General features: G+C 39.1%; 1 protein-coding gene across 9 annotated transcripts in view; it reads left to right on the top strand.

Moving 5' to 3' along the window:
- Positions 1-14,508, top strand: part of Pam (peptidylglycine alpha-amidating monooxygenase) — a 294,614-nt gene that overhangs the window by 158,349 nt on the left and 121,757 nt on the right. For all 9 annotated transcript variants that reach the window (XM_026786116.1, XM_026786114.1, XM_026786115.1 and 6 more), the window contains exon 4: positions 8,342-8,399. In XM_026786116.1, the coding sequence (XP_026641917.1) occupies positions 8,342-8,399 (58 nt within the window). The remainder of the gene's footprint in view (positions 1-8,341; positions 8,400-14,508) is intronic.

Here is a 14,508-nt window from a genome sequence, read left to right as displayed (position 1 = left end):
TCTCTCTCTCTCTCTGTGTGTGTGTGTGTGTGTGTGTGTGTGTGTGTGTGTGTGTGGTGAAGGGGGGCAGGGTCTCTACTCCATGTGGCGTTTACCAATTTGGCTGACTGGCTCTTTGTCATGCTCCAGGACTTCACTTGCCTCCTTCCTGTTCAGCCCCATCATGGGTACTATAGACATGCCACCATAAGTGTATTTCTGTGGGTGCTGAAGATCCAAAGGCAGCTCCTCATGTTTGGAGAGCAAGCACTTTAGCAAATGACCTATCTTTCTAGCCATCTTCAGTGAAGGATTTTAAATTCTAACTTGAAAGAAAAAAAGTTTAACTTAAATTTAATGTTTTTGCTTCAGGAAATCTTATCTTCAAATGGTGTCCCTTCACACTGACTTCTTTTTACACTAGGGTGAGGTAGAGGAATATATTTCTCCAAGCCAGGTCAGCATCACTATTTTAGCCAGGGAATCTATTGCTGTGACAAAATACCATGACCACAATCAACTGGGGGAAGAACTTGTTTAGCTTACAGTGGCGAGTCATCCATTATCCAGGGAATGCAGTAGAAGAACTCAAAGCAGGAACCTGGAAGCAGGAACTGAAGAGGCTATGGAGAAATGCTACTTACGAATTGGTTTCTGAAGGCTTGCTCAGCCTTTTGAATTATAGCATTCAAGACCACAAGTTCAGGGGTGGCACAACCCAGAGTGAGGTGGGCCCTCCCTCAGTAATCATCAATCAAAAAAAAGGCACCACAGGATTGCCCAGATGCCAGTCTAGTGGGGGCGTCTTCTCAACTGAGATTCCATCATCTAAAATGACTAGCTTGTGTCCACTTGACATAAAAACTAAGCAGCACAATCAGTTTTTATGAAAATATTCAAGTCATTTTGGGAAACAGCAGCTTTATTCCATTGCCTATTTGTGTTGTATGTTAGTAAAAGTTCTCTAGAGATACCGAACCGATCATAGATACTCAAATTTATATTGGTATAAATGCTCTAGCTTAAAATAGACTGGGGATGTACGTGGGTGATTGGGTCCCATAATTATCAAGACTAAGAAAGGTAAGAGCCCTGTATGGCTCAGACCAGATTGAATGCCCCAAGAATCTGAGAGCAGCTCTTGTTAGTCCTATAGACCAGCGCCAGAGTCTGGGAGTCTGGGGTTATGATGCCCAATTGCAAGGAATATATCCCAGCTGCAAGGAGGAAAGAAAAAAGCTCGAATTTATCTTTTCTTTTGTTCTTTCTGAATCCTTAATTGATAGAATTACACTCTGTCACATTGTCTATACCTAGTTCATCCAGAAGAGCACACAGATGACCAACCTCTATGACCACACACACACACACACACACACACACACACACACACACACACACACTTCTCCACCTTGCCCATTATCTGTTGAGTGTAAAATATACCAATCTAGATAAATTTAAAAAATATCAAACAATTATTTTCCAAGTGTCTTCTTTTTCTTGTAATAAAAATTCTCGTCAGAGAATCCTAGTGTCCTTCAGTTCTTTTTCTGTGTTGGACTGACAGAGCCCCATATGCCCTGGGGTTCTCATGACCTCTGTGGAGAGATAGGTTTTTAAAGCCAGAATGAGTGTGGAGAACATGTAGGGCTTTGTGTGTGTGTGGCTGGGTGTTGGTAATGAGGTTATGACCCTCTTTCATAGTAACTGCTCATTCTGAAGCACAAAAGCAGGTTCTGTTATGAAATGGTTCTACTTTTGTTGGGTATTATTTTTCATGGCCTCTGTTATGGTGTACATCATGATGTTTTGGTATGCCCCCACACACACACACATGCACAAGCATGCATGCACGCACACACACCATTAAGCATTTTAGACGTTACCTTCCTTCTTAATCTCATTATTTTTGATAGTTCTTGTAATTCAACAACAGACAACTATGGTAAGTTACCAGAAACTACACTGTACACAGCAGAATATTTTCCCAGAGACCAGACAATTGCAGTGCCAGAAAATCTGAGCCATATTATCTATTTGGAAACCTATTTTGGTCACCGAATTCTCTAGTCTTCTCAGTAAAGCCAGTCTGGGGAATTCTTCCTGCCTGCACAATAAAATGATATTATCCAATCAGGATCAAATCATAGCTTTCAACAGTAGAGTGTGAATGGTACCTTTGGTTTCCCAAAACAAAAATTACTGGTTTTATGTCAACAGCTTCCACATGTAATAGTATACAGCTGGTTTTGTTTGTCCCATAATAATTTAAACAAGCAGTTGGCTTTATTAGCCTCATTTTCCATAGAAACTATTGTATCTCAGGTTTTTTAAAGGGACAAAAATAAAAACAAAGACTATTGTTTCTTACAGTAATGACTGTTACTGAACCACTGTCTGTATAAGAACTCATGCTTTAAAATATTTAGTGATAGAATATCACCGCAGTTCCTAAGCAATAAAGTACTCACCCTGTATTTCTAGGATACGATTTTTAGGGGAAAAAATGCTTTCTTATATAGTTTCCCATAGCCACAGTAGAAAGACATCAGCAGTATCTTATCTCTCGTGGCTCAGAGCTGGCTGATAAACCAAAGCAGATAGTACTGGAAAATGTTGCTATCTAGATTGCTGTTATTTCTCCCTTTTGCACATCTGAGCCTTATGCTAAGAGTTGGAATTTGCAGGACTTTGAAGACAGTCCCCCGGTACCAAGCTCTGATATAGTCTTCTTCCCTCAGAGTGGAAATGGGCTTTCATTTCATGATGCATAGAAGATTTTGAGGGGGTGGTGCTGGCAGTCTGGACGGAGCGATGGAAGCGTCTCTCCCAGGCCTGTGTGCTCAGATGAAAAGACTGTTAGAGTGAGCAGGAAGGTACTATATTTGTGTCTTGCAAAGGTGTTACAAACATTGGTTTGAGTTATGAATATGTATTCAAATAACTTTACTTTGCAGGAACAAAATGGTGACAATAGAATGGCTGTGGGTCTCCTCTGGTTCTCTGTCTTTCATCACCAAGCTTTTTATGAAACATTTGCAGGCGATATTGGAAATTTAGGGAACTTGGACTAAAGCTTCTTATTAAATTTTTATGTGTCTTTGATTTCCTTATGATCAGAAAAACGATTGAAGTTGTGTTTTAGAACTGATAATATTTTTCAAATATAAGAGACATCTGAAAATACCCTTTTAATTGGTCTTTTTCTTATTAATCTGTTTTGTTTTTATTTTGAGACATGGTCTCGCTATATAAGCTTTGCTATTCTGGAGTTTACTACATAGACCAGGATGGCCCTGAAGTCAGTGGTCTGCCTGCCTCCGTCTCCTGACTGCTGAGATTAAAGGCATGCACAACCACACCTAGCTTATTTTTCCATATTGTAAGGAAGAATGCTTTAGTAAACTAGATATGAATTTTATTTTATCAAGCCTAGATAATTGCTTTTCCTGCAATCAAGTTGTTCATCTTCCTTAGTTTCAGTTTTTCCATCTTAAAGAACATTCTGTCCTTAACCTGCCTGATGGTGTTATCTTGGTAAACCGCTGATATGGAGAAGTCTCAAATGAAGCAGTAGGCCAATAGATGCTTCTCCTTTACAAAGTGTCATAAGCTAAATTATCACAGAGCCCATAAAATATTTGAAGTTTTCATTTCCTTTATATGTTTGTATATGTGTGCTCATGTGTGGTTATGTGTGTGCTAGGCTGAACTTGTCAAAGTTAGAGCAATATTTGACAGTTACCTCTCTCTCTCTCTCCAATAGGTGGTTCCTGGGGAGTGAACTCACGTTGTCAGGATTGACAGTGAACCCCTTTCCCCACAGAACCACCACTTTAACCCTAATTGTTGGAAATATATTTAATAATTGTTCTACAGTAAAGGCTGTAATTTCAAGATACTGTTTACCAACAGTATTTTTAGTGTTCATCATTTTAAGAAGCATAATTGGCTTTGTTGGCCATACCAGTGATATAATTGATTACATCACAGAGATGATGTTTTTCATTCATTTGTTCATATATTGTGGGAAAGGATCTTGCTATGCTATTCATTCTGGCTGTCCCAGAAGTCACTCACTAGGGCCAGAATGGCCTCACTCTCTTGGCAGTCTTCTCGTCTGCAGCGTCATGATTGCAGGATAGCAAGTATGCGCCACCACACCTCTTGGCACTCTTTCCTTCTTTAATCAAGTGCATTCTTTTCTTGACGTCATTGCCTTCAGCAGTGAGCTGTCTCATCAAAAGGTTCTTGCTCTGCATTTCTCACAGTTAGTACATGAAGACCCATAACACTAACTTTTCAGATGGATTATTTCTTACAGCTGGGATTTCAGCTTAAAGTATATGCATTATTGGTGACAAACTCTAAAATTAATGTGTTTCAGTAAAAAATTATAATCACCAACATAATCCTTCAAGAGTTTGACAAATACTATTTTCCAACCTATTTTCCAAAAAATTACATCTCAGGGAAAAAAAACAAAAACACTATTCATCTACTTATGAAGAAATTTAATTTTATTTGAATATACAATTTAATCTTTATAGAAAGGAGAACCATGAGATTTTTAAAGGCCAGCCACAATCACAGATTTAAATAGATTGAAACTGAACCCAATAAAAAATGACAAGAACTATACCCCATTATCTCCGATGTTCTTCAGGCATGAACTAGAAGACTTGTAATCCTATTCCAACATTAACTACCTGGGTGGCCTTAAGTGGATTAGCACAGTGACTTTTCTGTTAAAAAATAAGGTGATGTACGGTCTGCTAAGTCTTCTCACAATGCACTCATGAGAATAAAACAAATAGCATTGCAAAGAATATGTGCACTTATGTTCTGCCGACCTTGAGACCGCTGAAGATGTCCATGAGTCATCCTTTCCCATTCGTCTGACCAGTTGCACTCTGAAAATGATGCATTCTCTATGTAGATTTTGGGTTCTTCTTACCTTAGTTGTAAGTAACATATCATGGTAACAGTATATTCCAAAACAAAACATTCTGGTTTTTTATTACAGCTCTTTCCCCCATCTTATTGAACTGTGTGGTTTTCAGAGCTTTCAGCTGAAGGCAAATTATTGATTTGATATTCTGTATTTTTAAAGAGCTCAATTTTAAGGAAAAGCCATATATTTTTCTCTTCATACAGAAATTACTCTTTATCCCAAAAAGGGGTTATAAGTAAGATGGCAAATCAGGCTATGATGGTTCATGGTCGACACTGATACTGAACTCGTTATAGTCTTTGCTCTCCTAAAATAATTAAGATGCTTGTCTTGTCTCATTCCATTTTTCTCTTCCTTTTCTTCATCTGTCTCTCCTTCTTCCCTTCTTCCCTCATACTTTTATTTCCTTTCCTGTCTTTATCTTCTTTGCGATTGACTTTAGCAGCCTAGGAAATAAGCAGCTGAAATGTAAACATTTTCATGGCAAAAGAAGTTATCATCTAAGAATGTAAATTCATAAGAGAAAGACATTCCCAAGTTTTTCTAATTTTAAACTGAGCAGTGGGTAAGATGAATAAATCACACCATGAATCTGATATTAACAGTAGTTTTCTATATTTTGTATGTTAATATCTATAAAAATCTTCATGCATTGCATTTTGGCATTTAGCTTTTATCAAGAGAATCGGGTTGCACAATTTGATGTGTCCCTTTAACTCAATACCTTTCCTATTTCAGCAGTAAGCTTGAACTGGATTACAGCAAAAGAGTAAAGCACCAACAGTTTTTTTCCAAATTTTAAAAGGAATTTTGGTTTCATTTGCATTTCATCCAAATCATTTGGCCTTTCAGTTATAAGTACATGCTCAACTTCTTTAACATGCTCTTGTTGCTATATTTGCTTTCGAACTGGTACTTGTCACATCGCTTTGGGTTATATGTGATGTGTTAGATGAGCTGTGTTCCAATTGCAGCTACTGTACTCATGGGTTTCCAAGGCCTTATACAGGCTCAAGTGCAAAGAATAGATTTTATTCATTTGCGAATCTGCTCGGGGTAACTTAACCACTGTGGATGAAATGAACCTTTCCAGGACAAAACTGGAGGCAACCTTTTAAGTTTGGGGTGTGCTGATGATTATGAGAAGGCTTTGCCTCTGGACTTCGGCCACCAGCGTTTATTAATTGGCATAACTAGAAGGAAAATCAGGAGTTTTGTATCTTTATGACAGGCTGTCTTAGTGTGGGGCAGAGTGGGGCACCGGGAGCTGAGCAATACTCCTTAGATGCCACAAGCCCATTAGAGATAGTAGACTACATATTAAGAGGCAGAGGAAGGAAGCAGAATTGGAACCTTTGCAAAGTAACTGCTGTAATGGGCATCTAGGCACCTAGCCCTGTGTACTACCTTTAGGCTGGTACAGACAATAATTTTTGTTTGCAGAGTGAAGCAGGCCTCTTAAAAGATGGTGGAGTCATTCTAGAGGTGCAGAGTTAAAGCTGTGAAACTTGTGTTGGTGGTTTAGCAAGTCTCTTGTGTGTATTTATATGGAGGGGTGAGAAACATGGTTTGAACTGAGACTATAAAGCTTTTGAAGGTTAAAGCTGTCGTTGAGAAGAGGTCTCCAAAGAGCATGACTAGAATTTGATCAAAGGGACAGTCTTGTCTGTAGAACACCTTTCAGAGATTTTAAACCTTGAATTGCCTCAGTTTCCCCGTCTGTAAAGTGGGGGTAATAATCGTGCCTATAATATAGCAGTGCATTTGGAGGCTGAAAGGGGTCAATTATGAAAAACAGTGACATGTAGTAAGACCTCAATAAATGTTCATGGTCTGCCTTCCTGAGTTTAAAGCGGAGTGATCATGTCTGTCTACCTTATTGCATTGCTTTAAACAGCACAGTAGTAGGAAAACACTAACTCGTGCTTGATACACAGGTTATAAGCATAACTCTAGAAATAGAATCAGGGGTTATAGGAGTCACAGAAAATGTAGGTTCTAAATTTCTAAAATCACATGATGGTAAAATACAAAAGAACACCAAGGTTACTGTTTTTAAGACAGTAGTATTTTATAATATCATTTTTAAACATTACAATAATATTTATGAATAATTTTAGGCATGATGGTTCATGGTTTTAAGATGCTTAGACCCTGTTTTGTCTGTATGTATCACAGGATCTATGTACAAAGCTCCTTGTTCCTGCATTTTTATGGCTGTCTTGTGTGACTTGTAACATATCAGTACACTTTTTCTAGCAGAGGTTTTAAGAAGTGAAACTATTTTATCAACTGAAAAAAAATGTCATAAAGAAAGGAGTAACAATGACCAAATCCCTGCATAATTTTCCAAATTTTATGATACTTGTTTTGTGTATTCCAACCTCTTTGTTTCCTAAGACAGGGGTTAGAAATTAGGTTATATGCATGATTTTTAGCTGCTAACTGTACAGTTTGAAACACTCAGATGATCTGCATCCACGTTGCTGGGGTCTGTTGATTCTGGCACTTTGCAACAGTAATGTCTGAAGTATGAATTATTGACTGAGTGCAGCTACGTCCGTATCAACCATAACACACACTTCACTGCATACAGATTTCCAGCTAGGTCTTCTTCATAGGCCTGCTGTCTTCCAGTTCAAGCTTTTATTACTCAATTTCTCGTTTCACTTTTTTCTTGTTTAGAAATAGGGTCTTGCTACGATATGCAGGCTGGTTTGAATTTCTGGGCTCAGTCCCCCTGGCGCGTTTCCAGAGTAGTTGGGACTATATGCATACACTGGTACACCTGGCTCACTGAAGAGTTTGATGCTACTGTAAATGATATTAAAAGAGGAAAAGTGATCATTTTGATCGAGGAACAATTACTGGGAAAGGAAGACTAGTTTGAGATAATTCAATGAATGACATGAAAATTTAAAGTAAGAGAATAACCATATGCAACATTCTATCTAAAACCAACTTTTGCTGTTAAGATGTGTGGTAATTAATGTTTGTGGCGTATATAAAATAATATAGGAAATTACTTAATTTGATGAATAGCAAAGATGGTCAGAACTACCTCTGATGTAGTTATGATTTCAACTCAGATGTGTCTTACGTATTTTTAGAAAAGTGTCTAATATGTTGCCTTTTAACTGCGACTATGCTAGAAGTATCATTCAGGATGATGACCCTTGAAAGTGGTCTTCAAAATTGTTTATGAAAGCATGGTATAAAGCATTTTAGTATCTCTAAGGTACTCAGACTCAGCTTTTTTGTGAACGTATTGCCCAGTCTTCGGCAGGCATTCTCATCTCGCTGGAGTGAATGCTTCACCTTCGGTCTTAGAAGCCATGTATTCCGTAGTAATCATTTCAATCTTCTTAGTCACTTAAAATGGATTTTGTTTATTTCTCTTTTTAACAGTCTGACACATACTTCTGCATGGCCATGCGTCTGCCTGTGGAGGAGGAAGCCTTCGTGAGTAAGTACTCTTTGGATAGTGGGGGACGGGAGAACAGCAATTTGAAATCAGTAAAAGGTTCTCTTTGGTGCTTATGAGTGTATTAATCTTCCCCTGTCAGTTTCCAAAATGCATTTATCATGCCTAATGTGAAAAAAAACTACAGGCAGCTGCTGGAGACAAGATTACGAATTGTATCCGGAGAGATTCACGAGCCACGAGCCGTGGTAGCGAAGGAGTTGCGTGAAGATGTCAATAGTCACCAGTGCTGTGTGGTCCCATTTGTACAGTATTGGCATTCTGTCTGTAACTGGATTCTCAGTTCCTCCGCGCTTAACCAAATTGTTTACCTGATGGTCCGTGTTATAAATAGAGTACACTTAGAATCAACGTTGGGAAGTGTAATATTTTACTGATCAGACAGGTAGATGGACAAAATAGAAAGGAAAAGAAGAGAGGGCATAGAGAAGAAAGAAGGGAGAGAGCGTGGAAGAAGAGATCGGAGATAGAGAAGGAGGGTCCATTCTCTTACTTACACTGTTGGCTAAGGAGACTCTTAAATGACAGTCCTTCCCAGATGTGCCTTTCTGTCACCTAGAAGTGACAAAGCACCATCTTCCCATATAGATGGTCTTAATGATCCCTTATGTCAGACTTTCAATATTTAGGGAAAACAAGTGATTGATTATTATTATTAGTCCTCTTTTTTTTTCTTTTTGTTTTCTCCTTCTCTTTTCTGGCTTAAAATGTTGATGTTCGGACATTAATGGTAATGAGAGTTGTACTTTGGTCCCATACAACTTATTTTCTCAAGGACTGCCTGCAATGGCTGTTATGTGATCACTAAAATGTGGACAGTGTAGCCATGAGGCCGTCTGAGAATGAATTTTCATGAGGTGCTTCCCGCAGGAATGTCCATTATAGACCTGCAATGCCACGTTTGCACATAGCTGTCTCTCTCTCTCTCTCTCTCTCTCTCTCTCTCTCTCTCTCTCTCTCTCTCTCTCTCTCTCTCTCTCTTTCTCTGCACTCTGGCTGTAATAACGATGGCAGAAAACAACCCTGCAACAACAGTCTCTGTACAGAATTGCTCAGTAGTTGCTCTCCGAGAAAAACATCATGACAGGCTGAACATTGCCTGAAGGGTTTTTGGTGTAATAGTTGGACATTACCCAGAATAGGCTTAGGAAAGGCAGTGTTCCCCCAAGGCTAAACTGAGTAACTTTAAAAATAGAAAAACAACTTAAGGTCCTAATTATAGTTTTTTGAATAACCCCAAATGTAACTTAAAATATATTCATTCATATCCTCATGTTGGCTGCCTAGGAGAGAAAAATATTTACCTATAAAATGGATTTTTTTTCACCAGCATTACATTTGCTCTCTTTAAGTTTAGGGATGGTTTTCATTCCTTCCTTGTCACACTTGCTTTATGGAGACGGCCATCCCGCACACCTGTGTAAATACAGTTGTCGTAGGTCACAGCAGTATTAAGGGTTTTACCTTAACAGTTAGTGCTTTGTGTTTGGAGGCTGTGAGAAGCGTGTGGTTTTCAGGGCTAGTCACTCTCAGACTATAAATATGCCCTGGAATGTGTTAGTGCTGTCATGATATTAATGTGCTTTCTTTCACATAATTTAAAATTGTGAAGCACAAGTAAGTATATTCAGTCAAGCAACTGAGAACTAACTCATGGGCAATCCATGAAGTTCTGTGCTATAACCAGGCTACCAGCATTTCTTTATTTTCGTAGCTATCTCTCTTCTAAGATTAAACTGCTTTCAATTTCAAGGCCGTCACCTAGTCTTCTAACATTTTTTTTTTTTAGCATTTCTTCCTTTTTTATTACTGGAAGGATCTCATGCATGTAGATTTTCTTACCTGTTGGAAATGCTGATTTCTATCATGGTGAGTCTTTTGGTGTGCTGTCCAGCAGGTAGCCTGTTACCAACATTCATTAGTAGCCCGTTCAGAGTATAAAGTGGAAAGCCAACTCTTAACACCAACTGACCATTTTTACAAAGGCATAAGTCATAGAAGGAGCTGGGTGCCAACACTTCATGGTGCCTGGTGATTAGATGTACCAATGTACCATCTGAGAGTCCCGGCGTAGTCGTTGTGGCTGTGTGTTATTGGAGCTAACCCGTTCTAATGAGGTCTGATGACGGACGATCTCTGTACTTTCTTGTGTCTTGTTCCAGATTCTTTTTTTTTTTGATTTTTTTTTTATTGAGAAAAGGAAAAAAAAAAACAAGTTTCCGCCTCCTCCCAGCCTCAGAATTTATCTCTTCTGATAAGTAAGACTTGATATAACTCATTGGCAACACTAGGTTGGATTTTCTTCTTTAGTTTTCTTTTTTTAAAATATGGGTTATAGCATATTTTGCTATTTGTTCTGTTTGCTCTTTCTCTTCTTAAGTTTCATGGCTCCTGGGAACAACACCCTCTCTATGCATGTGAATGCACATAGCACCCCACACATGCATATACGCACTGTTATACAGAAAGAATTCTCAGTATTTGTGTTTCGGTGACTTACTTAACTCAGTTTTAAAAAGCACACTTAATTATTGAGAAATGCTATGTCCTTCATCATGAAATCAATGTACGTCTATGTCGTAGTTTTAAACTCGTTCTAAAATAATAGGTGTGAATTAAAATAGGTACTTAGTCTAGTGTTTTTTAGACATGGAGTTTTATATTTGAACAAAATTAGACCTCTTTCTAAAACGTTGCTTTTGTTTATAAGAAGAAGTCAAAGACGTGCGTGGAGAGAGTTAGGGTAAATCTGCATTTGACCACTGACTGTGATGCTGTCTGAGAGGCGTTTCACAGACATTCAGAGGAATCGGCTGTGACAGCTGCTCACTCAGCCAGGAAATTTGACTGTCATCTTCATCCACTTGCTGCCCTTCACGTGGGTGACCAGTAAATAAATGTGTCTTTTCCTTAGTGAATGATGGCAGGTCCCTACCCATCAGATAACTCCGTGCAAATGAGGAAAACGTTGCTGAACTTCGAAATAAACAAAATTAACGTAATGAATCATTGCTTCTCTTCTCCCTAGGCCCTTACATTGATTGTCACGCAACCCCTATTCCAGAATTGCACTATTGGAATAGAATATTTCCAGATGTGAGTTTTCTTAAACAGCATTTCCGCTGAGGTGAAAACTACAGAAATGGTCTGGTTTGGATGGTGCTGTACAAAAACCACCAGATACTGTGCGAGCAAACCCAAGGTCTAGCAAGCTGCAGTGCTTAGACGCACATTTTGTGGCTTTAAGAACAGTAAACCAGAAGCATGTGTGCATACCTATGTCCTTATGACCTTCTGATTCCAAACAGGTGACTGGGTATCTCCTCCTCCCTTACTAGAATTTTATCCAACATAAAGTCCATAGCCTTCTGACTCGGGCACCATCAGGAGGTCTCCCAGCTTGTTGTTGGTGTTCTTTAGTGAAAGCTACCATTGAAAACACAAATAAAGCAAAGGATGCGAACAGTCTCAAGTGAGTGGAGAGAGCCTCACTTTTTCAGTTTTAATTATGAAGTGAACATTGTCGCTGAACCTTTTCTCAGGATATTTTTGAATGTCCTCAATCCTTTAGCTGCCAAAACAGCCATGTTTCTGACATGACTATACCTGATAGCTCTTAGACTTCACTCAGGTAGTAAGAAATATAAGATTGGAAGTAGGAACCAGTTGATTGTATTTTATAAATCTAACTGTAGGGAAGTCTTTAAATACAATAGTGTAGTCCACTTGGGGAAATTCCCAAGAGGAAAGTAGGCAAGTTTTGATCAGGGCCTGAAAAATTGGCCTATTGGCATATATACAGGGGAGAGGAATAACACAGGGGCCACCCAGAATGAGCACCAAAGAACTCACTGAACACAGCTATGAGAAGCCTTGTTCAAGTGGTTAAAAGTGAGTGGCAGCTAGACCGCTGCCTTCAAATGCCACCTTGACCATGTTCCGACTGCATGATGAGGGACAGGTTACCACACGGCTGTACTTAAGACTCGTCTATTTGTGAGGAAAGACCTCGCTCATAGTGCCGAGGAGACTGTGGTTCCCAACCTTCCTGATGCTGCAACCATTAATACAGTTCCTCATGTTGCAGTGACCCCAACCGTAAAGTCGTTTTCATTTCTACTTCGTAACTGCACTTTTGCCACTGTTGTGCATCGTGATGTAAATAACTGATACGCAAGATACCTAACATTTGACCCCCATCAACTGGTCAAGACCCACAGGTTGAGAACCACTGCTTTATGAGAACTAAGCGTGTGTCTGGCAAGGGTACCACACAATGAATTTTGGCAAGTGTAACAAGCTGGGGAGCTAGGTTGTCTTTCAGAGTGCAGAGGGTGTGTACAGTGTTAGTGTGCTCAAGTCTGAGGTAGTAAATGGCCCAGTATTACGAATTTCCTTAAAAGGCTAGAACAGGAATATAGGTTTCATTCTGTAGGAAGTAAATCTAGGACCACTAAAGCAATAACATACAAAAATAGAACTTAATGATGCTTATGCCATTTTCTGTCTTACAGCTTGGCTGATAAAATCTATTTGTTGATTCTTTTGTTCATTCTCCCGTTACCATTAAAGGCCGTTTTGAATGGAAGTTTAATTCCTTCTTTAGACTGGACTTGTTCATTCATCAGGATTATTGCAATTGCAGTTTATGTTCAATGTGTTTCTTGGTGAATTCTCCAACAGCAGCTGACAGCCCCCATAAACTACTTTACAGATTTGTTATAAAGCGTACATCATTGTCCTTCTTGATAAGCATTAATGACAACTGTCTACTAAGCTTACTGTGTAAAAGTCTTCCATTGGAAAGTCCTTTAGTATAGGATTTGTAGCATTGCCCTATGTGATTGGGTAGCCGGCAGAAGACCACTAAGGTACGCTTCAGGCCTCTCCCACGCCATCAAAGAACTGTGGCGCCGAGACTTTCACAGCTGTGGGTTTTTTTTTTTTTAACTGAAATATTATGGGCATTAAGGTTCATCAGCTCCTACGTTTAAATTACTCTTCAGAACAAGCCCTCTTCAGTTCCCTGCAGCAGTTTTGAAGTGTAATCTTTATTTAGTCCGTGTGAAGAAATGCTTAAGGGAGTAATATTAAGAACTGAGGGATTTCTTTTCCAATAACACCTCATATTGCTCAGTTTCTTAGGCTGTGTACTTCCCTAGTTCTGTTGAGCATGGCTTGAATCATTAGATTATTAATATAATAAATCATAATCTTACTTATTTTATTTTTGAGGGGGCAGACACTGTGATGCTTGGGTGGGGGTCAGAGGGCAGCTTCTGGAAGCTCTTTTTACCATATGGGTTCTAGGCACCAAACGCAATTTGTCAGGCTTGGCAGAAAACGCCTTTGGCTGGTGACCAACGTCCAGTATCTCTGCTCTTTAACGTAGCTACAGATTCAATCCAAAGCCACTCCATGTATGTTTTCGTACTGCTCCTCCAGAAACATGGCACCATCTAGGACGAAGCTGTAGGAGTGTGTCTTACTTGGGCAACTAGGAAAGCTTGGGTTTCATCTTTAGAACTTGTTTTACAATTTTATTCTCAGAGAACCCTTACTCTGTAAAGTTAAAAGACGAAAGCAATCTAAAATGAGCAAAGAATAGTTAACCAAAACCTGAAAATGTATACACTGTTTTAGTCGGCAACTAAAAGCGTGGCTGTAATTAGGATCACCTAAGATAGACAAACCTTCTACCCCAGGACTAAAACCCAAGCTTACATTATTTTAGCAAACTCCCTAGGTAATTCTGAGGTATAACCCAGGCTGAAAAGTATTGCTGAACAAAATTATTTGACAGCATCTAGTAATATGCGTAGTATACTAAAGCCAATTATTTATACCTAATCATCCCACTGGGAAGAAATAGAAACATGATGTGGGTGTGTCATATATCAATCTGTTGATTTCATTGGTTAAGCAATAAAGAAACTGCTTGGCCCTCATAGGTTAAAACATAGGTGGGAGGAGTAAACAGAACAGAATGCTGGGAGGAAGAGGAAGTGAGCTCAGAGAGACGCCATGCCCTGCTCACGGGCAGACACACGCGATGAAGCTCCGACCCAGGATGGACGTAGGCTAGAATCTT

Source organism: Microtus ochrogaster, linkage group LG4 (assembly GCF_000317375.1).
Source record: "Microtus ochrogaster isolate Prairie Vole_2 linkage group LG4, MicOch1.0, whole genome shotgun sequence".
Taxonomy (NCBI): domain Eukaryota; kingdom Metazoa; phylum Chordata; class Mammalia; order Rodentia; family Cricetidae; genus Microtus; species Microtus ochrogaster.
Note: the sequence above shows the minus strand (reverse complement) of the source record. Positions and strands in the feature narration are given on the sequence as shown.